The sequence below is a fragment of the Scheffersomyces coipomensis genome, assembly GCF_036884675.1.
Source record: "Scheffersomyces coipomensis strain NRRL Y-17651 chromosome Unknown DFJ63scaffold_1, whole genome shotgun sequence".
NCBI classification, from domain to species: Eukaryota; Fungi; Ascomycota; class Pichiomycetes; order Serinales; family Debaryomycetaceae; genus Scheffersomyces; species Scheffersomyces coipomensis.
In genome coordinates, this window is record NW_027042892.1 from 2,461,567 (window position 1) to 2,488,969 (window position 27,403).

General features: G+C 32.4%; 17 protein-coding genes and 1 non-coding gene across 18 annotated transcripts; 5 read left to right on the forward strand and 13 right to left on the reverse strand. All coding sequences in view use genetic code 12, as the record gives it.

The window, feature by feature from the left end:
- Positions 1–17: 17 nt before the first annotated feature.
- Positions 18–1,469, reverse strand: SPL1 (Spl1p; the record flags this gene model as incomplete). The annotated part of the gene is made up of 1 exon (XM_064905694.1): positions 18–1,469. One exon carries the CDS (start codon positions 1,467–1,469, stop codon positions 18–20), a length of 1,452 nt encoding a protein of 483 aa, XP_064765249.1.
- A 190-nt stretch (positions 1,470–1,659) lies between these two features.
- DFJ63DRAFT_39062 (uncharacterized protein) lies at positions 1,660–2,861 on the reverse strand. Its single transcript, XM_064908846.1, has 2 exons — positions 2,740–2,861; positions 1,660–2,672 (listed from the first exon to the last, which is right to left on the reverse strand). The coding sequence occupies exons 1-2, from the start codon at positions 2,770–2,772 to the stop codon at positions 1,851–1,853; spliced, it is 855 nt and encodes a 284-aa protein (XP_064765250.1). The 5' UTR covers positions 2,773–2,861; the 3' UTR covers positions 1,660–1,850.
- Positions 2,862–2,951: 90 nt separating this feature from the next.
- DCC1 (Dcc1p) lies at positions 2,952–4,082 on the reverse strand (the record flags this gene model as incomplete). Its single annotated transcript, XM_064905695.1, has 1 exon — positions 2,952–4,082. One exon carries the CDS (start codon positions 4,080–4,082, stop codon positions 2,952–2,954), a length of 1,131 nt encoding a protein of 376 aa, XP_064765251.1.
- A 257-nt stretch (positions 4,083–4,339) lies between these two features.
- Positions 4,340–6,170, reverse strand: DFI1 (Dfi1p). Its single transcript, XM_064908853.1, has one exon. The coding sequence runs from the start codon at positions 5,683–5,685 to the stop codon at positions 4,597–4,599; it is 1,089 nt and encodes a 362-aa protein (XP_064765252.1). The 5' UTR covers positions 5,686–6,170; the 3' UTR covers positions 4,340–4,596.
- A 484-nt stretch (positions 6,171–6,654) lies between these two features.
- DFJ63DRAFT_311057 (uncharacterized protein) lies at positions 6,655–7,380 on the reverse strand (the record flags this gene model as incomplete). The annotated part of the gene is made up of 1 exon (XM_064905696.1): positions 6,655–7,380. The coding sequence occupies one exon, from the start codon at positions 7,378–7,380 to the stop codon at positions 6,655–6,657; it is 726 nt and encodes a 241-aa protein (XP_064765253.1).
- A 1,114-nt stretch (positions 7,381–8,494) lies between these two features.
- On the forward strand, positions 8,495–9,745 carry DFJ63DRAFT_333367 (uncharacterized protein; the record flags this gene model as incomplete). Its single annotated transcript, XM_064907845.1, has 1 exon — positions 8,495–9,745. One exon carries the CDS (start codon positions 8,495–8,497, stop codon positions 9,743–9,745), a length of 1,251 nt encoding a protein of 416 aa, XP_064765254.1.
- A 323-nt stretch (positions 9,746–10,068) lies between these two features.
- On the forward strand, positions 10,069–10,893 carry DFJ63DRAFT_282914 (ubiquinone biosynthesis protein; the record flags this gene model as incomplete). The annotated part of the gene is made up of 1 exon (XM_064904681.1): positions 10,069–10,893. The coding sequence occupies one exon, from the start codon at positions 10,069–10,071 to the stop codon at positions 10,891–10,893; it is 825 nt and encodes a 274-aa protein (XP_064765255.1).
- A 350-nt stretch (positions 10,894–11,243) lies between these two features.
- Positions 11,244–12,146, reverse strand: DFJ63DRAFT_311060 (HPP family protein; the record flags this gene model as incomplete). Its single annotated transcript, XM_064905697.1, has 1 exon — positions 11,244–12,146. One exon carries the CDS (start codon positions 12,144–12,146, stop codon positions 11,244–11,246), a length of 903 nt encoding a protein of 300 aa, XP_064765256.1.
- A 1,024-nt stretch (positions 12,147–13,170) lies between these two features.
- DFJ63DRAFT_311061 (HPP family protein) lies at positions 13,171–14,073 on the reverse strand (the record flags this gene model as incomplete). Its single annotated transcript, XM_064905698.1, has 1 exon — positions 13,171–14,073. One exon carries the CDS (start codon positions 14,071–14,073, stop codon positions 13,171–13,173), a length of 903 nt encoding a protein of 300 aa, XP_064765257.1.
- A 1,057-nt stretch (positions 14,074–15,130) lies between these two features.
- PMR1 (Ca(2+)/Mn(2+)-transporting P-type ATPase) lies at positions 15,131–17,893 on the reverse strand (the record flags this gene model as incomplete). Its single annotated transcript, XM_064904729.1, has 1 exon — positions 15,131–17,893. One exon carries the CDS (start codon positions 17,891–17,893, stop codon positions 15,131–15,133), a length of 2,763 nt encoding a protein of 920 aa, XP_064765258.1.
- A 187-nt stretch (positions 17,894–18,080) lies between these two features.
- On the reverse strand, positions 18,081–19,603 carry DFJ63DRAFT_38764 (threonylcarbamoyladenylate synthase). The gene has a single exon (XM_064908823.1). The coding sequence runs from the start codon at positions 19,495–19,497 to the stop codon at positions 18,268–18,270; it is 1,230 nt and encodes a 409-aa protein (XP_064765259.1). The 5' UTR covers positions 19,498–19,603; the 3' UTR covers positions 18,081–18,267.
- On the reverse strand, positions 19,604–22,896 carry DFJ63DRAFT_38765 (uncharacterized protein). The gene has a single exon (XM_064908824.1). It carries the CDS (start codon positions 22,770–22,772, stop codon positions 19,710–19,712), a length of 3,063 nt encoding a protein of 1,020 aa, XP_064765260.1. The 5' UTR covers positions 22,773–22,896; the 3' UTR covers positions 19,604–19,709.
- A 123-nt stretch (positions 22,897–23,019) lies between these two features.
- DFJ63DRAFT_311065 (uncharacterized protein) lies at positions 23,020–23,487 on the forward strand (the record flags this gene model as incomplete). Its single annotated transcript, XM_064905699.1, has 1 exon — positions 23,020–23,487. The coding sequence occupies one exon, from the start codon at positions 23,020–23,022 to the stop codon at positions 23,485–23,487; it is 468 nt and encodes a 155-aa protein (XP_064765261.1).
- A 167-nt stretch (positions 23,488–23,654) lies between these two features.
- DFJ63DRAFT_283465 (tRNA-specific adenosine deaminase) lies at positions 23,655–24,776 on the forward strand (the record flags this gene model as incomplete). Its single annotated transcript, XM_064904724.1, has 1 exon — positions 23,655–24,776. The coding sequence occupies one exon, from the start codon at positions 23,655–23,657 to the stop codon at positions 24,774–24,776; it is 1,122 nt and encodes a 373-aa protein (XP_064765262.1).
- Positions 24,777–24,800: 24 nt separating this feature from the next.
- On the reverse strand, positions 24,801–25,373 carry DFJ63DRAFT_283518 (uncharacterized protein; the record flags this gene model as incomplete). The annotated part of the gene is made up of 1 exon (XM_064904726.1): positions 24,801–25,373. The coding sequence occupies one exon, from the start codon at positions 25,371–25,373 to the stop codon at positions 24,801–24,803; it is 573 nt and encodes a 190-aa protein (XP_064765263.1).
- Positions 25,374–25,802: 429 nt separating this feature from the next.
- On the forward strand, positions 25,803–26,501 carry DFJ63DRAFT_333377 (ribulose-phosphate 3-epimerase; the record flags this gene model as incomplete). The annotated part of the gene is made up of 1 exon (XM_064907846.1): positions 25,803–26,501. One exon carries the CDS (start codon positions 25,803–25,805, stop codon positions 26,499–26,501), a length of 699 nt encoding a protein of 232 aa, XP_064765264.1.
- Positions 26,502–26,603: 102 nt separating this feature from the next.
- Positions 26,604–27,080, reverse strand: DFJ63DRAFT_333378 (uncharacterized protein; the record flags this gene model as incomplete). The annotated part of the gene is made up of 1 exon (XM_064907847.1): positions 26,604–27,080. The coding sequence occupies one exon, from the start codon at positions 27,078–27,080 to the stop codon at positions 26,604–26,606; it is 477 nt and encodes a 158-aa protein (XP_064765265.1).
- A 145-nt stretch (positions 27,081–27,225) lies between these two features.
- On the reverse strand, positions 27,226–27,317 carry DFJ63DRAFT_t19. The gene has a single exon. It is a non-coding gene; the product is annotated as a tRNA-Tyr (tRNA).
- Positions 27,318–27,403: the final 86 nt, after the last annotated feature.

Consider the following 27,403-nt stretch of genomic DNA (forward strand, 5'->3'; position numbering starts at 1 on the left):
CTTAACACCAGCCAGCTTTAATGACCACTCCATTCTATGGAATCTAAATCAATACCTTCTTGAACCATTTCCCATAATGGGGACATTTTTCTTAAGAAATCAACTCTTTCGTGAATAGCTTTGATGACATAATCGATTTCTTCTTCAGTGGTAAATCTTCCAATACCGAATCTAATAGAAGAATGAGCTAAAGCATCATCAGCCCCTAAAGCATGTAAAACATATGAAGGTTCTAATGAAGCAGATGTACAGGCTGAACCGGAAGATAAAGCAATATCTTTTAAGGCCATTAATAAAGATTCACCTTCAATATAAGCGAAAGAAATATTAACACAACCAGCATATTGAGAAGCTGGATCAGGAGAACCATTTAATTGAGTAGAAGGAATTGATAATAAACCATTCTTTAATTTTTCAGAAAGTTTATGAATATGGGCTTGATCATATTCCATTTCTTCTTTAACAAGTCTTGCGGCTTCACCAAAACCACAAACTAATGGAGGAGCTAAAGTACCTGATCTTAAACCTCTTTCTTGACCACCACCAGAAATGATTGGATCTAATCTTACTCTTGGACGTCTTCTAATATAACAAGCACCAATACCCATTGGACCATAAATTTTATGAGATGAGATTGATAAACAATCAATATTCATTTCATTAACATCAAGTTTAATTTTACCAAAGGCTTGAGCACCATCAGCATGGAAAAAGATTTTATTTTCACGACAAATTTTACCAATTTCTTTTAAAGGTTGAATAACTCCAATTTCATTATTAACAGCCATAATGGAAACTAAGATAGTATCTTTTCTTATAGCATTTGTTAAATCATCTAAACTGATTAAACCTTGTTCATTAACTGGTAAATAAGTGACATCAAACCCTTCATCTTGCATATGTCTAGCTGAATCTAAAACACATTTATGTTCAGTTTGAGTAGTAATGATATGTTTTTTGGTCTTTTTATAAAATCTTGGTATACCCTTAACCACCATATTATTTGATTCAGTGGCACCAGATGTAAAAATGATTTCTTTTGGATCGGCTCCGATAACATCAGCAATATATCCACGAGCTTTTTCAACTTCTTTATCAGTTTCCCAACCATAAGCATGGGTTGCTGAATGAGGATTACCATATAATCCAGTATAGAATTCCAACATTTTATCCAATACTCTTGGATCAGTTGGGGTAGTAGCTTGAACATCTAAATAGATGGGTCTAGTACCAAATTGAGAATCATCTCTAGATGAGTTTTTTAAAGATACAGATGAACCTTCAGGAGGATGAAGAGAAGGTGGATCAATAGGAGTTGAAACATGAAGTTCTCCAGTAGTGGTATTAGTAGCTAATGAAGTTCTAGATATCTTTGAGAATTGACGTATGGCATTATTGCTGCCAACTTTGAATAAAGATCCATGCTTTGCAACTTGGAAACTCAAAGATTTAAGTTGATTTCCTAACATTTTGAATCAGATATTTGATTGATTGATTGACTCAGCTATGTGGGATACACTATATAAACCACGATCGACAGCAAAACAAATATAGCAATAATGAAATGAACTTAAAATCGAATTCAAATCAAATCCCGTTTCTGATAGATTTTTAAGTTTGACTTCGTTTTTTCTATTTTCTCACTGTTTGTCTGTTCTCCCCTTTGAATTAATCATCATGAACGACATCGAGACTTTTTCTCTTTTCTCCATCAGATAATGTCGTGAGAAGGACTTACGTCTCCGATTCCGATTCTATACCCGATAATCTGATAAGTTTAAATTTTTGATTAATAATTATTATGTCTATAAACTGTATGTATGTATATATGACTCTATGTTCTATTCTATTTATGCTGAAAGGGTAGCTTTAACTTTGGTTTGGTTATAAGCCGTTAAATTTGTATGCACTAATTCATAACATCCTAAAAATATAGCTCCACCAGCACTAATCCAACAAGTTCGAGGTCCAATTCCATTCAAGAATGATTTATATCCTTCTTCTTTAATCATAGTCTTGACCAAATTACCCAAACTGATTCTTTCTTTATTCAACATAATTCTTGTTTTAATCACATCTAATGGAGTAGTGGCTGCTGCAGCTATTCCTCCTGCTATCGATCCACATATAGCTCCTCTAAGTAATGATATATCTTTATTGGCCGTGGTTTCTGACCATCTTACTTTTAAATATTCATATAAGGGGAATTGAATGACGGTAAATGGTATTTCTCTCATGATAGTAGTATTCCATCCTCGATATAATCCTTTTATAACCCCTTCACCCGATTTATTTTGTAAAATATAAAGAAAATTAGATAATGAAGTTGATTTACCATTGATACCTAAAATACCAGTTTGAGTTCTTTGTTTAATGACTTCAGCAGGCACTCTTACCAAACAAGCTGCTATTTCACCACATGAAGCACTTATCATATGACATTGAGCAGGCAGGAAATAATTTGATTGTTTGGTATAAATTTTCATAGAATCATAAGTGATGAAAAATAATGAAGCAGAAGGAGCTGATGCAACTACACAAGATCCTAACCCTTTATATATCCCATGCCATCCTCCATTCTGGAAAAATCCTCCTTTGGCTTGTAATCTTGTTTTTAAAGTATCAATAGGGAAGAATGCAAGATCAGTTGAAGTCCCAGCGCAAGCTCCACTCTTTTAAATGTGTTAGTCGTGTTTTTGTTTGTTAAAGAAGAATTCGGTTGAATTAAAAGATACTTACTATCAATGATACTATGAAGGTCAGATTATCCATACTGAAAGGTAATCCCACTTCTATAATGAGTTGAAGTTTACTTTGTAATTACATATAGTTTAAACTTTATCAAAATTTTTCGAATCGAATTCGGTTGCGAGTCGCAAAAATCAAAAATTATGATTCAGAATCATCTTTACTCATTTATTTACACTACTTGCACAAGACTATAAACAGTTTTAACGAGGTACGATTAAATATTTATCCTTGGTGATTTTCTTCTTTCTGGCATATTTCAAAATTACAGAATCAACTTTCTTCCCATTCGGTACGAAATCAGCTATGAATGGAATAAAATCATCATAATTCCAATTCTTATCCAACTGAAATAATTGAACAAACCTTACCGAAAGATTTGATGTGGCTAAATCTGAAGCATTGACGTATAAGATCTTATCCTCGATGGGAGAACAGTAATTCCCTCGAAGATCTTGGATATCTAATGATACGTTGTAGAATGATGGTAAGGATGATTTCCAATGTAAAAGGAATTCTTTCTTATTTATAAGATTTCCCAGCGATTTTGCTAATTGTTGGATTCCGAACCATTTCGATATCTTGGCATGATCTAATTTAAATGTATCTTCTTTGATTTCATGTCCGAATTTATGGATTATAGTCTCCATTATAGATTGATTCATTGTTTCATCTTGCATTAGGATTAATTGAATAAAATTCAATATCTCAATATCATCATTATAATTAATATTCTCCAGGATTAGAATAGTAATACAACCATACAATATCTCGGTAATGAATTCATTAGTAAGAATATGAACTTTGTCATTTATGATACATCCTCCATATTCATACCATTTAGTAAAGAACTCTTGGGAAGATATAGGTGAATTATCAATCAATTGTTGTAATGACCAATCCAACGTATCAACATTAAGCGTATCATCGCTCAATTGATCTCCTGAATGTCTTGGTAAATCAGTTATATCAATGATTCCCTCCGTACTCGACAACTCATACTCATAAGAACATTGACTGAATCCCACTAATTTATTATCAAATTGTTGTTGTTGATCTCCAGTTTCAACCAATGGATCGGTAAATTTATTATTAACGTTGATATTCAAATTATCACATATCAAAGCCGTATTGGAATGATTCATCTGTCTTAATCTCCACGTCTTTGAATTTGAACAAACTACTAAATTATCTGAAGTTATTGATGATTTGAGAACTAATTCTTCTTTGTCGTTGTTAGTTATATATTCCAATAAATCAGGCGGTAATTGCATTAGTTTGTAGGTATGTTCTGGATCGTTAGTGATCTGTTGATATACTGAATACAGCACCATATTATGCCCCTCTGTTTATAAGTCTATGGAAATTATATCTTACTGTTGAAATGATGAAATATGATCTTTCTAGTATGATTGAAAAATAAAATTTCGTTAGACGCGTATTAAAGATTTTCACGTGAGTTGAATTTTGAATTCCTATAACAAATATTCCAATAACGACATCTACAACATGTTTGACTAGCTTGAAAACATTGAATAATATTCATTTATAGATCTATATAGACTATTAACACTAATCGATAAAAAAAGGGTAAATTAAAAGTACAAAAAAACAAGGGTTGGGAGAAAAGAAAAGAAAAGAAAGTTATTTTTGATTGAACGTAAAAGAAACAAGGTGGGAGAAAGTTAGAGGGTATCATTTTAAACTTGAGATTTGATAGTTTGGAATGTTAGTAGGATTCCGGTTTTTGTTATTTTATTAGGTAACTCGAAGTTTTATGGATTGTAAAATTTTTATTTTTATTCATACTTTGTAAGATTATTTTGTTAGATTATTTTGAAGGGAGAACTAAAAATTAGAACCTTGATTAATATTTCTATCTCTAACTCCCAATTCACCGTTAAATAATTCATCTTTTTCACTCTTTTTCCAAAATGTCCAACCACCTTGATATTGACTGTTTGACTTCTTTTTGATATAATATAAAAGACTGATTATACCAATTAAAATACAACCACCAACACCGACAACTACACCGACAACGATTCTGTTGGTGCTTGATAAACCACCTGAACTACTATGACTATCAGAGTTACTAGCAGCTGATGGAGTTGGAGTGGTGGTGACAATGGAAGTACTGGTTACAACCACGACTCTACCACTTATAGTTGAACTGAATTCGGTGGTTGAATGAGAAGTGGATACATCTGAATCGGAGGAACTTGAAGAAGTAGTATCAGTGGAGGAAGCTTGTTCTGTAGATGAGGAGGAGGAGGATGAAGAAGAAGAGGAAGTAGTTGATGAAGTAGTTGATGATGGAATATCATAAGAAGTGCTATGTTCGGTTGAAGATGAAGATGAGGTTTCAGGTGATGAGAAAACCGAGCTTGATGATGGGGATGAATAGACAGAAGAACTTGAACTTGAAGTTAAAGAGGACAGGGAGCTGACTAGTGATGAACTCAGTGAACTGTTCCCATTTCCGTTTCCATTGCCATTTCCGTTTCCATTACCATTTCCATTACCGTTACCATTTCCATTACCGTTACCATTTCCATTAGAAGTATTATTAGTAACAACAGTAGTGAATAATTGATTATCACTATAATAATAGGAAGTAAAAGTATACCTCTTTTCAATGGCCACTTTGTCATCCACTTTTTCTAATATAGAAGTTATCAGAGGTTGAGATAAAGAAGATACTGAACTATTATTAGATATATATGAACTTTCAGAAGTGGAAGTAGTTTCTAATTCACTATGAAGATAACATAAATGGATTGGATTTGAATTATGATAAGAATAGATGAATGTTGAAAATAAACCTATGATTATTATAGGTACGAATATTATAGTACGATATGAAGACCATTTTGAAATTGGATTTTGAAGTTTGGTAGGATTACCATTCGAATGGGTTAAGATTCCTTCCTTCATGATGAATCGATGAATAAATGAATGTGATGATAACGAGATCTAAACAGGATTAAGATAAAAAGAACGATTGATAATATGTCTTGAACAGTAATAAATAATTTTGATTTTGAGTTGAAAAAGTTACGAGGAAAAAAAAAAATTTTTTTTGTTTTAGTTCTTAAAAATTGGCTTAGCCTAACGGAAATGAATGGGAAATGGTATGTAGGTAATATTAACACACAAAGTTTGATTAGATGTAGTATCAAGTAGGATATATAAAAGGGATATATCACTAATGTAGAATAGCAGATTAGAATAAAGTGACAAGAAGATTAGGTTTTATAAAGCCATATCATTCCACTTATATTTAAAAAAAGTAATGTTTACTTATTATTTATCTACTATACCACATTCTCCTCAAATAAAAAGATCGTTAAACTTCATATTTAGTGAGGTGAATACAATCAGTAGTAAGAGTTTTAACGTGTTTTGTTTCTTTGTTTTAGAGTTAGTAATAAAATTTTTTTTTGATTTAGTGACATTCTATTTTTAGTAACAATATAGTAGAAACTGATTTACAGTTAGACGAATTTCTATTGTTAATATAGCCATATTTACATTACATATTGATCGATAGAAAACATATATCATTCAAATAATTATAGTTTGAAAGGAGTCGTTCTAAATTAAACAGACGATTGAAGTATTAGAGTTGTTGTCAAGTGCTTAACTCTCGTCTCGTCTTTGTTTCACTGACTTACGCTGAGCTGAGCTGAGCTAAACTGTCCCCTGTGCCCCGGCCCCCCTTTTTTTTAATTTCCCTGCTTACGCTAAAAAAAATGCTTACGCTAAAAAAAAGTGTGATCGCGACCCCATGACAAAACTGTTACCGAATTAGGATAGATTGCAATATTAATTCAATATATGTGTATTCAATTAGTTAATAAGATAAATAGTCTACAAGGTTTAAATTATTATTTACTTATTCATTCATTCAATAATGACATTTCCATCTTCATCATGAATTTCAATGTTATTATGTTGCTCCTCTATATGTTGATGACTATCTTTAATATTAGAATCAGTACTAGTATTATTATCATTATTTTTCATATGAGCATAGTTATAAGTAGAAGATTTAGGTTTTACTTCTGATTTTGATTTTTTATTCCATCTTCTGTAGTAGAATAATACAAATCCTAAAGCTACTAAGGCAGCCACCCCAATCCCAGCTCCAATACCTGCTTTTGCACCTGTTGATAATCCTCCACTACTAGCAGAAACATGAGTGGTATCAAAAGTCGTTGTATATGAAGTGGCAGTTAGAACTAAAGTCCCACCTCCACCACCATTAAATGAAGTTGTAGCTGGATTATCTAACGCAGTTGTTAAAGGTACTCCACCATAGGATGAATTTGTAGAATTTCCAATGGTTCCATTAACAGCCAAAACGTCTCTTCTAACCATCTCATCTGCTAATTCGGTGGTTGTAGGTTGTATTAATGGAATGGTACTTCCTCCAATTACTAAATAATCGTTTTGACAATTTCCATGGAATCTATTTATTAAGGTATTAATATAATTTGATTTAAGATGTGGTAATGCAAGGAAACTAATTAATAATAAAACAGTTCCCAAGATTGAAATAATTAATCTTTTTTGAATCCCATTGTGATTAATACTTGGTTTCTTTTCATCAATTTTTATATCCGTCATTATGTGTGATTTGTAAAAATGATGCAAAAGTTGGGACAGAGTATATTAGATTTGTCAGTCAATTCACCAGTGAATTGATTGAATAGTTGAAATAACAGAATAGGTTGAAAAGGCTTATCCATGTAAAAGCTCAAATAAAACTGAACTATAAATCTAAATTTGTATGCAATTTAATCACTTCTTTATATATTAAATCATCATCTCAATAACCAAATCTAAATATAGCTTTTTGCATTTAAATTTAGAAATCTTTTTTTGGACAAAGTACTATGGGATTTAAAATTAACCATTTTTATTTCCATTTACGGAATATAACTCTATAAATAATATTAGATTGAATATCTATTTGAGCTTAGTGATCACCTTTAGTGAAATAGTATACAAGTTGATAGTGTGTCTCGTATATTTTATTCATACGCCCACTAGTAGTGAATATACGATCTGTTGTTTGCAATATATTTACGAGGAAATAATAAATTTAGGATCACGAAGTCCAGGGGTCTTACATTAGTAATTTTGACTTATTCTAATTATAATACTGGATAAGTATAGTTCAAGTCATTCCAAGTGTGATTAATATGATATATTTAATCATAACTTGAATGGTTATAAAGTTATTACTGACCATAAATCTGGAACAGGTCATATGGGTTTTGTATGCAGGACATCCAACATCTAATCACTTCTAATAAATATGAAGAAGCGATTACAAATATGGAATAAGTTTACGACAAAGCCAAGTTCGTATTTCCGATTATAAGGTTATAGGCTATAAGCGATATGATGGAATTACAGGATGGCGATCACTAATTTCATCTTAGATTGTCACCATAATTTGTCATAGTTTTAAAGGTGTTCTCTACCGTTCCATGCAATTCTATTTTTGTCTTCAAGTCGCAAATTTAAACTTCGATCAAATTCTGCGCAGTTCTATACTTTTCTAGAAAATTTGTTAGTGGGTGCGAAAATAGATGATGGCAAATATAGAAACATGAGATTTTAATACTATAAAAGGATATCGATGGCTAATTATAATCTTACTATTTTATTTTATCATTCTTATCATTCCAGTTACATCTATAACTACAACAAATCCTATTACTACTACTTTCAAATGTTCTCCATTAATCCATTCTTACAAGGTTCTTCACCTAATCAAGTTACTCCAAATGACTTAAATTCATTCTTTAATTTCCTTCAAGAAGCTCAAAGACAAGAACAAGAAAAACAACAACAATTAAGAGCTCAACAAGCCAAACCAAGAGTTGTCAAGAAGATAGAAAATGAAGACGGTTATCAAATCCAAATCTTTAAACCTTATGGTAATTTCAATAATTACGAAGTTAAAGTTGTCAAAATCCCAAGTTATAATCAATCTATCATTAATGTTATCTTACAACTGAAACAAGATCAATTCAAAAAAGTTTTCCAATTCAAATTAGATGATATTTTATACGATCAAATTAATTGGGAATTATATAAATCGGAAAATATCTTAATTCTTAATATCCCAAAGAGAGTTAAAGTTTGTCATACTGATAGTTTTGAAAATTTATTTAATGCTTTTGGTTTCCCAATTGCTCAACTCCAACAACAACAACAACAACAACAAGCTGGTCCAGAAGTTGACTATGATCAACTACGTAGGAGCCAATTTGAATCCAGAGCAAGACAAGAAGCTGAGTTAAAAGCTAGACATGAAGCTGAATTAAAGGCTAGACGTGAAGCTGAATTGAAACTTAGACAAGAAGCTGCTGATCTTAAAGCTAGACAAGAAGCTGAATATAAAGCTAGAAAGGAAGCTTTAGCTATTGCTGAAAAGTTAAGAAAAGAAGCTGAGCTAAAAGCTAAAAGAGAAAGAGAAGCTCAACTTGCTGCTGCTGAAAAGGCTAGAAAAGAAGCTGAATTAAATGCAAAGAAAGAAAGAGAAGCTCAAATAAAAGCTAAAAAAGAAGCCTTAATCAAAGCTAAAAAGGAACAAAAATTAAAGGAACAAAAACAAAAGGAAGCTTATGAACAATATTTACAACAACAACAAGCTTTCTTTAATCAATTCTTCGATAATAATTTATATCATGAACAAAGTCCATTCCAATTTATAAGACCAATTTCAAGACAACAACAAGAAGAACAATCACAACAATCATCATCAGAAAAGAGACAACCAACAGTTGAAACTCCTCCATCATCCGATGTTGAAAGTGAAAATTCAACTCCAGATTCAAGTCCTGTTATTGCTCCTGTCTCATTATCTCCATCATCATCTACTGAAAAGAGAAACGCTAGAAGATCGCCTGTATTAGGTGAACTTAATGATGAAGAATATGTCTTATTCAATAAGAAATTCCATCATGATATCGAATAATTAGTTTATTCATAGTTTGACATTTATTTATTTTGTTTGTTTTACTTTTTAAGTTTTAATTTTAGTTCTCTAGTTTATACCTTTATATTAATCCTGTCATTAATGCATAAAAGTCTTTTACGATAGAATCATCTTATCATATTTGTAGTCGTAGTAGATATCTGTCATAATATTTTTCAGTGACAACTTTAAATTTTGCGAGTGAAGCTGGTGACATCCACAAAATCTAGAATTGAAATGTTAAAAAAAATGAACCCATATACCAATCATCAATCTCCATTCATTCAATTGTTTCAAATTGTCTTAGTATATATACTCTCATTATGTCATTAGCTAAGTCAATTGCTGTGTTTGGAGGTAATGGCTTCCTTGGTCGTAAAATCTGTGAAATTGGGGTTCAAAAAGGATATCAAGTAACTTCATTCTCAAGATCAGGTGAACCTCCTCAAGCTATAATCCATCAACCTTGGATTAAACAAGTTGAATGGGAAAGTGCTGACTTATTCGATGCTTCGAGTTATCAATCTAAATTATCCAAATTCGGTACTATAGTTCATTCGGTTGGGATTTTATTTGAAAATCAATCATATAAGAAAGCAATGAATTCAAATATAAACTTCCTTAGTGATATTCAAAATTTCGCTAATAGTTTAAAAGGGTCAAATCCCATGAAAAAGGGAGAAGAAGATCATAATTCATACGAGGCCATTCAACGTGATTCGGCTGTGTTATTGGCTGATACCTTTATAACTGAACAGAAAGAAGTACCTGATGCCAATCCTACATTTATCTATATCTCCGCTGATCAACAAGTCCCTATGGTGCCTTCAGGATATATCACCACTAAAAGAGAAGCTGAATTCGAGTTATCTTGTAAAGAAGGGTTAAGATCGATTTCGGTCAGACCTGGAATAATGTATGAAGAGAAACATGCCGAAGGAGGAGCAACCGCAAGGGATTATATAACTACATTTTTAAAATGTGGATATAATAGTAAACAATACATTCTTGGTAATAGTATACCAATGTTGAATCAATTGGTTAGGCCAGTTGTGTCAACAGATAAGGTGGCTAAGAGTATTTATGAAAAGATTGAAGATTCAACTTTCAAGGGAATTGTCACGTTGGATGAAATTTATAAAAGTTGAATGTAAAGGTTGGGAAACACATGTTTTAACGATTGAAATGAAAAATAAAAGTCCTTGTAAATAGATAAATAAAATCAAAAGCAACACATTACGTTATTACCATTAAATTAAATTGGGCATTAATAAAAAGAATAAAATATCGCCAAATGATCAACCGTGTAGAAGTAAATACCTAACGCAAATCACTATGACCACTTTAGAAGTAGTCATTCCAAATGTATCGAAGACATTTTGAAAAGTATTAATAAAAGATATGATTGAATATCTTTCACATAATACCATCCTTTTAGATCTCTTCTCGAAATCTAAGAAATTAATAAATAAGATGTAAAGCTGAAATTAGTGTTATTTTAGACTGCACTATCATTGCTAGATTCAGACTCCATTAATTTGATCTTGAATGTATCTAACCATTCAATAGCAAGTTCATCTAAATCCAATCCAGCAGGGACTAAGACTTCACGCAGATTGATTTGAATACTGTCTAACCCAGGTACGAACGTAACCCCTTCTTTGGTTTTTTCTACCCATGAGCCGTCTGATTCTGCTTTAACTATTGGTAATGTGGATAATTTATTATGCATTGGAGCTGGTGCTTCAATAGGTGCAGGCTTTGGCTTACCGACTGGACCAGGAGTCCACCAATAAACAGGATATTTCCTAATGATATTTCCTGTAATTAAAGCTACAGCAAGAATTAAGCATGAAGACACAAGATGGGCAGGTAAATACCACCAACCCATGGCCCTAACAGTATAATCAGCAGAAGGTAAAAGGGCTGAGGCTCCAGCAGGTGGGTGTATACAATTACCAATCGACATTGCCACTGAAGAAACGGCTACACTAAGAGCACCACTAGCCCAATAATTAGCTCTACCAGCTTCACTTAACAGGAAGAGTTTTTGAATACAAAGTCCTATTACAGCAGATATAAAATGACCAACTAGGACATTTCTAGGTTGTGCTAAAGGTGCCAGACTCGAGTTAAAACAAAGAATGGCAGTTGCTCCATAACTTGCAAAAATCAATGGAGCGGCATGATGAGTGAAAACAGTATGACTTTTAAATACTCCTTCAATTAAAGCTATACCGACAAAACTAGAAATAAAGATTTCTAACCAAATTAAATAATCGTCTTTAGGTGTTGGTGTGTGAGCTCCAAGAAATCTACCTATTATCTTAGGTAACCTATCTAAACGATTAGGAGGAATGTATCTATTAAGAACGTCATCAATAGTGAATTTGAAAACCATTGCAATTAAAAATGTGTTTATGATTATTGATGATTATGACTAAAATGGAGTAAAAATATGCAAATGAAAAATATATAATGAAAATAAAGTAGAAGAAATCTTAAGTCTAGGTATGCGAATGTTGATGATAAGACCTATGATTGATAATGACGATGAATATGACTTTAACTTTGTCTTTGACTCGAAACCGTTGAAGTGAAGTCGGTTACACAACAATGACTTGTTTGACGTGAAAAATCGGTGTGAAATTTATTATTCCGGTACAAAAATCACTCATACCGAAAGCCGTTTTGGTTTTCAGAGTCAGTTAAGCGGGGTCTTAGATACTGCGAAATTAAAAAAATGACAAATATCAACGAAGATCACCAGGGCTGAAACATAAGCTACCATGAATGAGTTAGAAGAAAGCATAAATATCATATAACAGTAAATCTCCTCAATCGTGAGTGTGTTTTTCTGTTGGCTGAAACAAAGTAATCGATTTCTGCCAGGCAGACTTGGACATGCAGAGGAGGAGTTACTCCTGGAGATTTCGTAACTACATTTTTAAAATGTGGATATAATAGTAAACAATATATTCTTGGTAATAGTATACCAATGTTGAATCAATTGGTTAGGCCAGTTGTGTCAACAGAAAAGGTGGCTAAGAGTATTTATGAAAAGATTGAAGATTCAACTTTCAAGGGAATTATCACATTGGATGAAATTTATAAAAGTTGAATGTAAAGTTTGGAAAGCTAGAACAAAAGCAACACATTTATGTTAATAGCATTAAAATTAAAATTGGTCATTAATAAAAAAAAAGTAAAATACCACCAAATCATTAACCGTGTAGGAATTAAGCACCCCTAACACGAATCACTATGACTACTTTAAAAGTAGCCATTCCAAATGTATCAAAGACATTTTGAAAGTATTAATAGAAGATATGATTGAATAACTTTCACATAATACCATCCTTTTAGATCGAAATCTAAGAAATTAATAAATAAAATCTCTAATGTAATGATAAGACGAATGTCTTTCAAACTGCACTATCATTTCTAGTGGCAGATTCCAGTAATTTGATCTTTAATGTATCTAACCATTCAATGGCAAGTTCATCTAAATCCATTTCAGCAGGAACTAAGATTTCACGCAGATTGATTTGAATACTGTCTAAACCAGGTACGAAAGTAACTCCTTCTTTAGTTTCTTCTCTTGATGAGTTATCTGATTCTTCTTTGGTTCTTGAAAATGAGGGTGGATTGTTAAGCATTGGAGGTGGTGCTTCAACTGGTTCTGGTTTTGGTTTACCAACTGGGCCTGGAGACCACCAATAAACAGGATATTTCCTAATGATATTTCCTGTGATTAAAGCCACAGAAAGAATTAAACATGATGAAATAAGATGGGCAGGTAAATACCACCAACTCATATCTCTAATAGTGTCATCAGCAGAAGGTAAAAGGGCCGAAGCTCCAGCGGGTGGATGAACACAATTACAAATTGACATTGCAACAGAAGAAAGAGCAACACTGAGAGCACCACTAGCCCAATAATGAGCTCTACCAGCTTCACTTAACAGGAAAAGCTTTTGAATACAAATTCCAATTAAAGCAGATATAAAATGACCAATTAGGACATTTCTAGGTTGAGCCAAAGGAGCTTGAGTTGCATTAAAACAAAGAATGGCAGTTGCTCCATAACTGGCAATGATCAATGGAGCGGAATGATGAGTGAAAACAGTATGACTTTTAAATACCCCTTCAATTAAAGCTATACCAGCAAAACTACCAATAAAGATTTCTAACCAGATTAAATAATCATGTTTGGGAGTTGTAGTATGAGCTCCAAGAAATCTACCTATAACTTTAGGTAACCTATCTAAATGATTAGGAGGAATGTATTTATTCACAACGTTATCAATAGTGAATTTGAAAACCATTGTAACTCAAAGTGTGATTATTATAATGTTTTTGAATAAGATGGGGTAAAAAGATGCAAATTAAAAAATATAAAATAGAACGAATTTTTAGTCTATTTATACAATCTTCATGATAAGATCAATAAAGGATGAGGATGTGGTAGACTTTGACTTTGACTTGACTTGACTTGACTGTGAAACCGTTGAGTTGAAATCAGTTATACACAACAATGACTTCTTTGACATAGAAAATCGGTGTCAAATTTATTATTCCGGAACAAATATCACTCATACCCAAAGACCGTTTGGTGCGCTCAGAGTCAGTAATGCGGGGTTTGCCAGACACAGAACTGCGAAGTCAAAATTGTAAACTCATGACTATGACAAATACAGAGAAAAGAGTAACTGGGCTGAAACACCGTGCAAACGTCCGATATTATGAGCGAATAAAAAGCAACCATAGATATAATATTGTAAATAGTATATAACATTAAATCTCCTCATTTGTAGCTCTCGATTACTATTGGTTGATAAAAAAGTATCATTCATATTTTCTGTTCAATATACGGCTGACTAGTTTATTTCGCAGCTTTTCTTTTTCTGCCATATATAGTATCAATCCCTGTCAGAGGGTAACGAGATAATTATTCTATGAATTACAATGTAATTATGCAAATGATAAATGGAAACAATAGGAGTGAATTGGTATATACACCCTCCCATCCGTTACTTCCTATAAAAATCTCTCCACTTTTGAAAGATTTTGTTCAGACTAGAGATGGTCTAACCGTTACCACCCCACTCTCCCTCTCTCCTCTTCTCAGAACTGTTTACTTCATTTACGAGTTACCTTTAAATCTGTTTCAGGCTCATAATAATACTGATTTTTAAAATAATAACTAGTTAAACTATAGTGTATATTATATTATGTTATATATCTTATTATTATTATACAATTGTATCGTTTCTCTAAACACATCACCTGTCAACTACCTTCTTTTCTTTCCTTCTCGTCCGTCTTATCTATTATACTTGGGGAAATGAGTTAATTAGTTGGGGGGGATATTCCATGAATTGATCATACATTTAAATTAAATGGATTCATAGCTGCATTCTTACTTCTGAACAAATATTTTCTAATTTCATCACCAATGAAAACTGTACTTGTTAAAAAGAATAAATGAACAATATCACTGAAATATAATGCTTCAGTTTGGAAAATTGATTGGAAAAATGGTACATAAATAGCACAGAATTGACCAATTAAGGATCCAACCACGGCAAAATTAAACATTTGATTAGTTAATCCAATTTCAAATATTGATTTTGAATAATGACGACATGCTAAAGCATTAAACATATCAAACATAACAAAACATGTAAATGTCATAGTTGTATCTCTAGCAGTAATTTCATTATCTGTCATTTCTCTAATGAATACATATAAAGTTCCAATAATAATCATAGCAGCAGATTGTAAAACTCTTTTAATAACTTGTTCAGTTAAAATTTTATCATTACGTTTTCTTGGTGGTTTATTCATAACTTCATGATCAACTGGTTCAACTCCTAATGATTGAGCTGGTGGCCCATCCATTAAAATATTAATCCACAAGATTTGCATGGCGTTTAATGGATTTGGTAATCCAAAAAATGTAGCTAATGCAATTAATGTTAATGCTGCAATTGAAGTTGATAATTGAAATGTAATGAAATTTTGAATATTAAAAAATATACCTTTACCTTCTTCAATAGCATTTAAAATAGTTGAAAAATCATCATCAGTTAAAACCATATCAGCAGCTTCCTTGGCAACATCAGTACCATTTTTACCCATGGCAATACCAATATCAGCTAATTTTAAAGCAGGAGCATCATTAACACCATCACCTGTCATGGCTACAATATCTCCTCTTCTTTGAAGAGCTTTAACAATAGTAACTTTATGTTCTGGAGTAGTTCTAGCGAAAACTGAAACATTATGAATAGCTTCAGCTAATCTTTCTTCACTTAAATTTTCAATTTGATCACCTGTCATAACTGATTTTTCTCCTATAATTGGCATACCAATTTGTTTAGCAATATTTATAGCAGTGGTTGGAGAATCACCAGTAATCATAATAACATGAACTCCACCTTTCATTAAAAGAGCAATTGATTTACCCACATTTGGTCTTGGAGGATCTTTCATTCCTACTAAACCACAAAATATTAATTCGTCAGGAAGTTCATCCTCTTTTTCAGATATAAACTTTTTATTATTTCTGGCAAATCCTAAAACTCTTAAACCATCATCAGCCAAAACATGTGTTTTTTGAAGAATTTCTTTACGTTTTTCATCAGTTAATGGTTTTGGTTCACTATTTTCATCCAAATATCTATTACAAATATCCAAAACTCTTTCAGCTGCACCTTTAACAAAGGTTTCACTTTTACTTAAATCACCCGAATGAGCACAAATGGCCATGAATTTTCTATTAGATGAAAATGGTAATTCATAAACTCTTTGTTTTGTACCTCTAATATCTTCTAATCCAAAATGAGGTAAACATTCCACAATAGCAATATCACTTGGGTTACCCACATATTTTTCATTTTCAGATGAATATCTAGCATTATTACAAATATTACCCGTTTCTAAAATTTTATGCATATTTTTAGTTAATTGATGATGTAAAGTATTATCATCTAATTTTTCAACCACTAAAAATGGACTATTAAAACTACCTTTAAAATCAGTAGCCCAAATTTTTGTAATAGTCATATGATTTTGAGTTAAAGTACCAGTTTTATCAGAACAAATAACATTGACACTTCCTAAAGTTTCAACACTTGGTAATCTTCTAACGATTGCTTTATGACGAGCCATTCTTAAAACTCCTAAGGCTAAAGTTACAGTAACAATGATGGGTAAACCTTCTGGAATAGCAGCCACGGCTAATGAAACAGAGATTTGAAACATATCTAACCATGAACGACCTTGAAGTATACCGATTAAACAAATGACACCAATGACGGCAAAACTGAAAACTGATAAATCTTTACCTAATTTATCCATAGCTTGTTGTAAAGGAGTTTTTGGTTTTTCAATTTCAGACATCATTTCAAATACTGCACCGAATTCAGTCTTGGCCCCAGTAGCAACAACAAGCCCTGTACCATGACCATCTCTTACTAAAGTTCCCATGAATGCAATTGAAGTTCTTGTAGTAACACGGGGTACTTCTTTAAATTCACTAGTAAGTGAATCAGTTGTCTTTTTAACGGGTCTATTCTCTCCGGTTAAATTACTTTCATCAATGGTTAAATGAACAGCTTCTGTTAATCTTATATCAGCTGGGATTCTATCACCTTGAGTAAAATGAACCAAATCACCTGGAACCAATGTTGATGCGAGTACGGTTGACGTGCTTCCATTTCTAGTTAATTTAGCTTCAGCAGGAACCAATTTATTTAAAGCTTCTAATGATTTTTCTGATCTATATTCTTGAACAAACCCAACAGTCACCACTATAGTGATGGCCAAAGTAATTGATACGGCATCATCTACATTTCCCATCCAAAAACTTATGACGGCTGATCCAATCAATAATAAAATCAATGGATCTTCATAAAATTTAGATAAAAACTTCAATATGATACTTTCTTCTTCATCATTAGATAATTCATTAATACCATGTAATGACCTTCGATTCAATATATCTTGATTATTACTTAAACCTGTAATGGCATTGGTTTGTAACTCCGATACTGTTTCATCAATTGATTTCTGAGAAAACTTGACCGACGGAGAGCTGGCACGAGCAATAGGTAATGTCGATTCAAACGGATTCTCACTCATATTTCTGGATCGACCACTTACGATATAAGATCTCTTATACTAAAACACGATGTTCCAGCAATTATGTATCATACACCAAATGCAATACACGTCAAATTGTTTTGGTATAGCCTTGCGCTGACCTTTGACCTGGCTTTTTTTGGATTCATTTATGAAGAATTACCTCTCAGCAAACAAAAGGAAGAAAAATAAAAAATACGTGTGTGTTTCTGTGCAGTTTACAGTTTATCCCTGAAGATATGGCTTTTTACATGTTAGGCGGCTCTTTTACCCTATACGGTAACGAGGCAGACAGAGAAGTTGAGTGAGAGGCCCGACTCCTAAATCCTATCTCTATTTGATTACAATTACGTTCATTATTATTATTACATTATCTATATATCTATCCCATCTATAACTTGGATGGCTGCTTTACTTAATCTGTTCATCACAGCTAAGCCTTCATCGGTTTCATCAATTCCTTCTGCAAGAATTAAATCAACTCCTAATTCATCAACTTCTCTTAATAATGCAAATAAATTATGAGAAACTTGTTGACCAGTTGAACCTAAATCTCGTTGTAAATAGATATTACTATCGATAACGTCTTTAGTTGAAAAATTGATTGATCTTAATAATGCGATTTTAGTTTCTTTACTATTGATATTTTCTGTTTGTAAATATTTATGAATAGCATCCACTCCATCTTTACAATTAATGAATAATACAACTTTGGCAGTAGGTGAATAATGTCTATATTTCATACCTGGAGTTCGAACTGGTTCAAGTTTTCCTGCTGTCTTTTTGGCTAATATTACATCTTTCCATGCTTCTCCACCAGCTAATTTAATATCTTCTACTGAAACACCTCCTGGTCTTAAAATCATAGGAGGTTTAACAAGACCATCAATTACGGTAGATTCAACTCCTACTTCACATGCTCCTCCATCTAAAATGTAGGGTAATTTTCCTTGTAAATCATGATATACATGACTAGCTAATGTTGGACTAGGACGAGTTGATGCATTGGCAGATGGTGCTGCTAAGGGAGTATCACTCATGGCGATTAATGCTCTGGCTACTGGATGACTAGGAAGTCTAACTGCAAAGGTGTTTTGATTGGCTGTGACTAATTTAGAAACTGGTGATCCAGGATAAATTGGCAAAAGAATAGTTAATGGTCCAGGCCAAAATCTTTCTAATATATCTTTATAAACAATAGGTATATCCACATCTTCAGGTAATAATTTTCTCTTTAATTGATCTATAGATGAAACATGAATAATTAATGGATTATCTGATGGTCTATTTTTGGCTTTATAAATAGCTTTAACTGATTCATCTCTTAAACCAGATCCTCCTAATCCATACACAGTCTCGGTAGGAAATGCCACCACATTATCAGTATTCACTAACTCTGCAGCAGCTATGTTTAAATTATCTTCCGTTTCCTTATCGGTAATGACTGGTAGTAGATCATTCTTACCAAATATAATGCTATCTTTTCTCACTTGGAGTACTTTAGTTTGGAATTGTGCCTGTATAGGCTCTGGTGAAAATGAAGGTGAGATCATGGTCTTTGGAATAAGTCGTAATGGATATCGAAGTATTAAGGGACACCTCATGTAGGTATGCTAAACAACCAAAACAAAATCAAACACAAACTGACTTTATTTATATATATAGATTAAAGCAGTTTGCAATTAAATCTCATCTCTAAACGGAGGAACCAAAAAAAAAAATTGTCATATCAAAATATCAAAAGATGCGCGGCCTTAGTAATTATGTATACGGTCTGGAAAATATATTTTAATGCCTATTTATGATTCTATATACTCTAAAATAATATATTTTCAGTAATGGTTTTCTTTTCATCTTCATCTAAACTATTGTAATACTTTTGGAAGTCACCCAAGTTCTTGGATGTACATTCTTTGAAGAATGAAACAAGAGCAGCCTTCAAATCTCCACTATTATTATCCTCTGCATCTGGTTCGTCATTATCAGAATCTACATATGACTTTAACTTTTCATAGTTTGGAACTCCAATATCATCCATATCTTCCCAACCTTCTTCATCGCCGTCGTCATCATTGAATTGATCTTCTTCAGGTAAGTAATCACTGGCATTGGGTTGTTGGTTTTGGAAGGTTAATTCACTAACAAGTAATTTCAAAATCTTGAGAGAAGCTGGAATTTGAGTATATCTTTCTGGCATTGAAAGAGCTCTTGATCTAGTGATAATAAGATCTCCTTCATATGGAATGATATCACCATTAACCACTAATGATTCCACTCGTTTGTCTTGAAGTGTAAAGATTTTAGCTAATGCTAACGAATTTTGTAAAATCTTCTCATAACCTCTAGTAACTTCAAATGATTCAAACCAAATTGGTAGGATCACTTCAAGACCATTCTGATTCTTGCTTTCTATTTTCATATTGTATAAGAAATCAATCATACCTTCTGGTGAATTTAAAACCAACTTACAGAATACCATGATTAAATTCTCAATAGTGATTGGCTCTTTAGCCACGATCAAACGATTGACTGTAGCTTCAAGAATTTGAAATATAAATTCACTACTAAGACTAGTTTGGAATTCATTAATAAAAGTAAAGATAATTGTACCACAATTACTAGCCGCACTATCACCTAATTCTGGAGATAAAAATTTACTTAAAATGTTTAATAAATAATCCATTCCAGATTGATCATCTTCTTTATAATCCAAGAATAACTTAGATGCTCTTTTTAAAAGATTGATAAGAACCTCACCTGCATTTTGAAGAATTTGATTATCACTAGTTTGTAAAATCAATCTTCTTAAAAGTGGGAAAGTATAGTAGAATAATTGAGATGGTAAATCAAAACTTGGAGCATCAATGATTACACTAAGTAACTCTAAAGATAAGTATAACTCTGGAGAATATTCAGTGGAAGTTTGACTAATCTTTTCTTTTAATAAATCAAGTATGAAAGGTAATGATTTTTCACAACTTCTGATATAATCTGGTTCAGAAATATTCTTTAAAAGAGTACTTAATCCATCAGAAGAATCAACATTAAGTTGGACATTAGCTGGATCCTTGAAGGCAATTCTAAATATAAGATCTGCAACAGTGACATTCTCAACAACTTGGAATGAGGAGGCACTATGTGGATCAATATCAATAGCAACTGTAATTGCTTCCAATAATGGAGCTAACCCATCTTCTTCGCAATCATCTATTAATGAAAATACTATGCGGAAAATAGCCAATTGAATGTCTTCTTTGACTTCATTTGGCAAGTTTTCATTAAAGTTTATAAACTGATTGTAGTAGGTAAGACTTACTAAAGTACTTACTTTGATGAACTTTGATGATGAATCTTGAGCTGCGACGGATATAGTATCGGTGAATGTCTTTATACCTATAGTTGAGACAGAAAGTCTTGATTCGAATTTTTCAAAAAACTTGGGTAATAATAATATAGCTCTTGAACTGACAAGGAAATTGGTATCTGAAATAAATCCACTTAATCTATTGAGTAACTCTAATAAAGATTCGTTGTTATTTATAATTTCAGAATCTTCATTAGAGAATAATGCTTCGAGAATGTATAAAGAAGCCTCTTTCACAATCCATGAATCAGTTTGACCAAGAGATTGAAAGGTATGAATGAATAATTTAGCTGCATCCGCATCGTTAATCTCTGAAACTAATTCGTAAATTGACTCCCTAGGGGAAGCATTAATACTAAGACCGGTGATTTCAGTGATGTAAAGATTTAAATCATCGTCGTATTCATTAGTTGTTGAGGATGGTAGTATGGATAAGTTAATCAAGTCAGTAGAAAAGCGATTAGAGTCACCTTCGATTACTGGAAGTTTAACTTGTAACACTGAGATCGTACGCAATAATTCGGATATGACAATGCTTATGAGATTCTCTGGATCATTTAATTCAGAAGTTGCTTGAACTTGTACCTCGGCTTGTTCAAGAACCACCACTTTTTGAAACACTTCGCTGATATAAGTTACATCATTTAAGGCAACTTCCAATATTGATTTTCTGAGATCTATTTGAATTTTAGAACTGAGACTACTTAATATAGTTGTCAAGGATAAATAAATATTTGATCTTAAATAAAGCTCTTGTAAAGATATGACGTTTGAACTTTTAATGGATAAATCAAATGAAGATTTAAGAGACTTTAAAAGAATTGGAATACTAGTTTTAATATGATTGATAGTGTATTGTTTTCTATCGTTGTTACTGGTTCCTTCAAGTCCTAATAAAGTAGTAACCACACTTTGATATAATTTAACTGCCATAGATTTGGTCTCCAGTGAAATGCTATCCTTTTCAAGTACTGAGAAAATATAATTGGATACTTCAGTACCAACCCCACCCCAAAATTGTTCTTCTGTAATTAAATCATCGAATAAATCATTCAACACAGTTAAACCACCTAACATTGAAATTTCATTGTCAAAGTTAGAAGCAGCTCCATAGATATAAGTCAATAAATCAGGCCATTCATCTGGATATTCAACAGATGCAATTTGAACTATTGAATAAGCACTACCACTTCTTAATTTGGAATTGGGTGATGAAGTAGCAATGGTTAATAAGTCCTTACGAATGGTGGCTTTGATGTCTTGATTCACAGGTGGACCCACGAATGATTGAAATCCAAGGGACCAATACTTTGGCACTAATCTCTTGATATGTAATAAGGTTGCTTGACGAATATCAATTGGGAGATTCTCATTACCAGCAATTTGAATACAATAGAACAAAATCTGCGATGGATTCTCGGCCAGAAGTTTATTAAACTCCAATTCAGCTAGAGTTCTGACATTGTTGTCGCTGCTGTTTTGATCAATGATTAACTTTATGACCTCATCAGACATCTTTGTCTTATCTAACAGTCAATCTCTATGCTTGGTAATCAAATCCAAATAAATGAAAATATTGACAAGAAACGCGTTGATATTTGTTTGGCTATACCTGATCTGACCTCTCACTCATTTTTGGTGTCATTCCTGTATATAACTATTTGCTATTTTCTGTCTGCTCTTTAGTTTTTTCTGAAATCTAAATGAGCTACTTGATTTAAGTTATCATTGTTCTTTTAACAACCATATATCTATATAAACAATGTTTGGAAAATCAGCCATATATCCAGCTTTAGAAGAGTTGAAACAACCTCTTTCACCAAAACAATTAGAGATTTTAAAGAATCAATTAGAATCAGAAAAACCAAACGTATCATCGCAATCCCTTTTTAATTATGCGTGGGGTCTTATCAAATCACCCCATTATAAAGACCAACAAGAAGGAGTGGAAATATTAACCAATGTATTCCGAGATGATCCATCCATGAGAAGAGAATGTTTATACTACTTGAGTCTTGGTTCTTACAAGATAGGAGATTACTCAAATGCAAAACGTTATGTGGAAACTTTAATACATGGTGAACCAGATAATACTCAAGCCATAGCCTTAAAGGAATCAATTGATGATAAAATCACTACAGAAGGTTTGATTGGTATTGGTATAGTAGGTGGTGTGTTGGCTTTAGGTGTAGGTTTGGTTGGAGCTCTTTTAAGAAAGAAGAGACATTGAATACAACTAGTTGATTTAGTACTATTTATATAACCCATATATATATTCATTTATGTGTACATACAATTTTTTTTTAAAGACCTTTTTTTGCCGTTGTAAAAATGTGTGATTGTACAAACTGATTAAAGAAAAAAAAACAATATTGATATCGATGATGTTTTGCAACAATGACTCAAATTGAGAGAGGAAATCGAATAGCGAAGAAGGTATTCGATGGTTTTGATTCTTTGCATATCAAGTCAGGAAAACCAATTATACGGTCTAATGGTATCGCAGAGTGGACTGTTTTAGCTAGTATAATTGCTGAGATAGAAGATGAGATACTCCCCATTACTATAACAACAGGAGTGAAAGCTTTACCTGACAGTGTACGAAATTACTCACAAGGAAGAATTGTACATGATCTGCATGCAGAGATACTATCTATCAGGCTATTCAATTGGTATCTACTTGAGGAATGTTCTAAATTGAAACAAGATGAAAGTTATATATCAAAGTTAGTGGAGACATCTGATGACAATAAGTTCAAGTTGAAAGAAAGTGTTTGTTTGAGTCTACTAATAACAGAACCTCCTTGTGGAGATGCTTCTATGGTTAAATTGATCAATGAATCAGAAAACTCAGAGATATGGTCCGATATCCAGCCAAACAAGAGGATAAAATTAGATACTATGAGAGGCAGAAGTGATTTTGGGAAATTAGGAATAGTGAGAACAAAACCGGGAAGATCAGATAGTATACCTACCTTAAGCAAGTCATGTTCAGATAAGCTATGTTTAAAGCAAATAACAGGTTTGACTAATCCATTTACGTTTGATTTATTTCCTAATGGAGTTTATTTGGATAATTTAATTCTCAAGAAAGATAATTATACTACAGAAGATATAGATAGATGCTTTAAAACTCGAATAAAGTCATGGGATGAATCAATACATTCATTAAAAGTTATAGAGTATGATATTTCAGATTTCAAGTATGCAAAAGATAACGATAAACTACCCTCCCCTTTATCCTTACTATATCTTCCTCAATCAAAATCTACCCAGGTTTTAAATAATGGTGTAAAAAATGGTTCATATATTAAAAATAAACCACCTAAAAAGGGTGGAGAAAGCTTTATTTCTAACTATGGTTTATATATCAAAATGGCCAGCTTTCAAAATTTACCTTATAAATCTTATATTGAATTCAAGAAATCAAATAAGCAAAGAGAGAAACTTAAACAACAATCTAAGCAACTTTTAGGGAATTGGATTCATACGTCAGAAGACAACTTTCAATTTCTGTAAATATAGAAATATATATCATATGTTTTAATCAGAATCAGAAGCTGATGCAACATCATCTTCATCTCCTTCTTCGTCTGCTTCTTCCACGTTAGTTTCACCTTCAGCGTAAACTTCTGTAGCTTCCATTGAAATTGCATATTCAGCACTTTCTAATAATTCTCTAAGTTTAGCATTATCCTTACTCACATAGTCAATTGGTCTTAATTTATGAACATCTTTAATTCTTGGATCAGATCCTGCGTCTAATAAGTTATCAATGATAAAATAGCCATGATCAGCTTCATCAATGGCGTATTTAACAGCCAAATGCAACGGGGTATCTTGTTCTCTATTGTAAGGATCAATCTCAACCCCTTCTATGTCCAATACGATATCTATAAATTCCCAATTTCCTAATTGGCATGCTAAGTGTAATGGAGTGTTTCCCGTTATGACTTCATGAGTATTATTTATTAACGAGGATAGTTTTTCATGATCATTTTGAAGTTCCACCTTTATGGCTAAAAGTAATTCAGTATTATCTCTTCTAGCTGCTTCCAAAATCCTTTCAGCTACTGATGCACCGTCAGTAGTATGTTGTGGTTCTACTTCAGTCATGGTTATAATTAATACGTATCAAAATTGAACCTTCTTCCTTTCCCCCTATTGTACTGCCACCTTTGATAGCGTATTTACCGTTAGTGCTCAAATTTGCGAAATCAAAATTTGACATAAAACACACGACGTCTTGACATACATAGCAAGCTACAACTTATGCATGAATAACTTAAATAACTCAATTGGTATATTCGGGGATTCTTCAATGATCTCAGTTTCCAAATCAATTATCAATATTAGTAAGATTTAATAAAATGTACGAGATTTAGCTATAATTTAAATATATATATTGTATTAAGTGATTATTAAGGCCCGGAATCAATTGGCGCGAATAGTTCAAAAATCTTTTTGGGTAATCATTTTTGACATATGTAAACCGTTGCTTCCATTGCCAATTATTATATCATTTGATCGTTTACAGTAATAACAATGGTTCAACCAATTATCTCCCCTTCTATCTTAGCTTCTGATTTCGCTAATTTAGGATGTCAATGTAAAAAAGTAGTCGATGATGGTGCTCAATGGTTACATATTGATGTCATGGATGGTCATTTTGTTCCAAATATTTCATTTGGAGCTCCAATTATTACTAGTTTAAGAAAAGTATTTCCTAAGGATGCTCCAAATCCAGTGTTTTTCGATTGTCATATGATGGTTGCTGATCCAGAAAGATGGGTTGAAGATATTGCTAAGGCTGGAGGTGATGGTTATACTTTCCATTTTGAAGCTACTGATGATCCATTAAAATTAATCAAGACTATTAAGAAATTTGGTTTAAAAGTTGGTGTTGCCGTTAAACCAGCTACTCCTGTTGAATCCTTATTCCCAATCATTGATGAAATTGATTTAGGTCTTGTTATGACTGTTGAACCAGGATTTGGAGGTCAAAAATTCATGCCTGAAATGATGCCAAAAGTTAAACTTTTAAGAGAAAAATATCCAAAATTAAACATTCAAGTTGATGGTGGTTTAGGTAAAGAAACCATTGATGCTGCTGCAACTGCGGGTGCTAATGTCATTGTTGCTGGTACTTCTGTTTTTAAAGCAGAAGTTCCAAAAGAAGTTATAGATCATTTAAAGACTACTGTCAACTCCAATTTAAAAAGATTAGGAGTAAGTTCATTATAGATATTTTTTCACTTCCTTAGGAAGTTAAATTGTTTATTATTTTCGATAATAGTTATTTACCAATATTCTAATGTACAAAAAATGAAAATGAAATGCCTTTATTTAAAATGCTTGAATACCTAAAGTAGTACCTTCACCATCTGCTTTAGCTTTATATTCACCATTTGAATTGGTTTCAATCACAGACCATAAAAGTACTTTGACTTTATCTAAATTGGATTGTTTAACTTCTACCAGTTGTATAGATTCAACTTCCATTGTAGAATCTCCACTTTCAGCTTGCTTTCTTTGGGCTATATATTTTTGATTTCTAGCAATCTTTTTGGCTCTTTTATTGGATAAGGTGGTATTAGTCATTTTAGCAATAGGTTGAGCAGATTCTCCAGTATATAAGGCAACAGCTTTAGAATCAGTTGGTCTAATAGCTGTAGTGGCTTTATCAGCATATCTTGCTTGAAGAGATGATCTGGTACTTGGTAAAGACTTAGCACGAGCAGCTCTCTTCTTGGCTAATGACTTAGCATGACTGAAAGCATTTATCTTATTCTTTGGTTTATTGATGGAGTTTTTGGAAGCCATTTTGATATTTAATTCACTTTCACTCTATAGTTCATATATCTTTTACAGATCCATCTCAAATTTTTTTTTCTAGATTAAAAAAAATAAAGAGCTTAAAAAAAAGAGTGCAAAAAAAATAAGTGATAAATTTAAAAAAAATAGAAAATCTCCCGGGGGTGAGTCGAACACCCGATCTCAAGATTTCTTCGAGGAGAACTCATTACAGTCTCGCGCCTTAGCCAGCTTGGCCACCGGGAGTGATTTTCTGAAAAAAAAATTTAGTAGTGTTTTTAAGCTGTGGATGACTCATAGAAATTTTTGAAAAAAACTTTAAAAAACTTAAA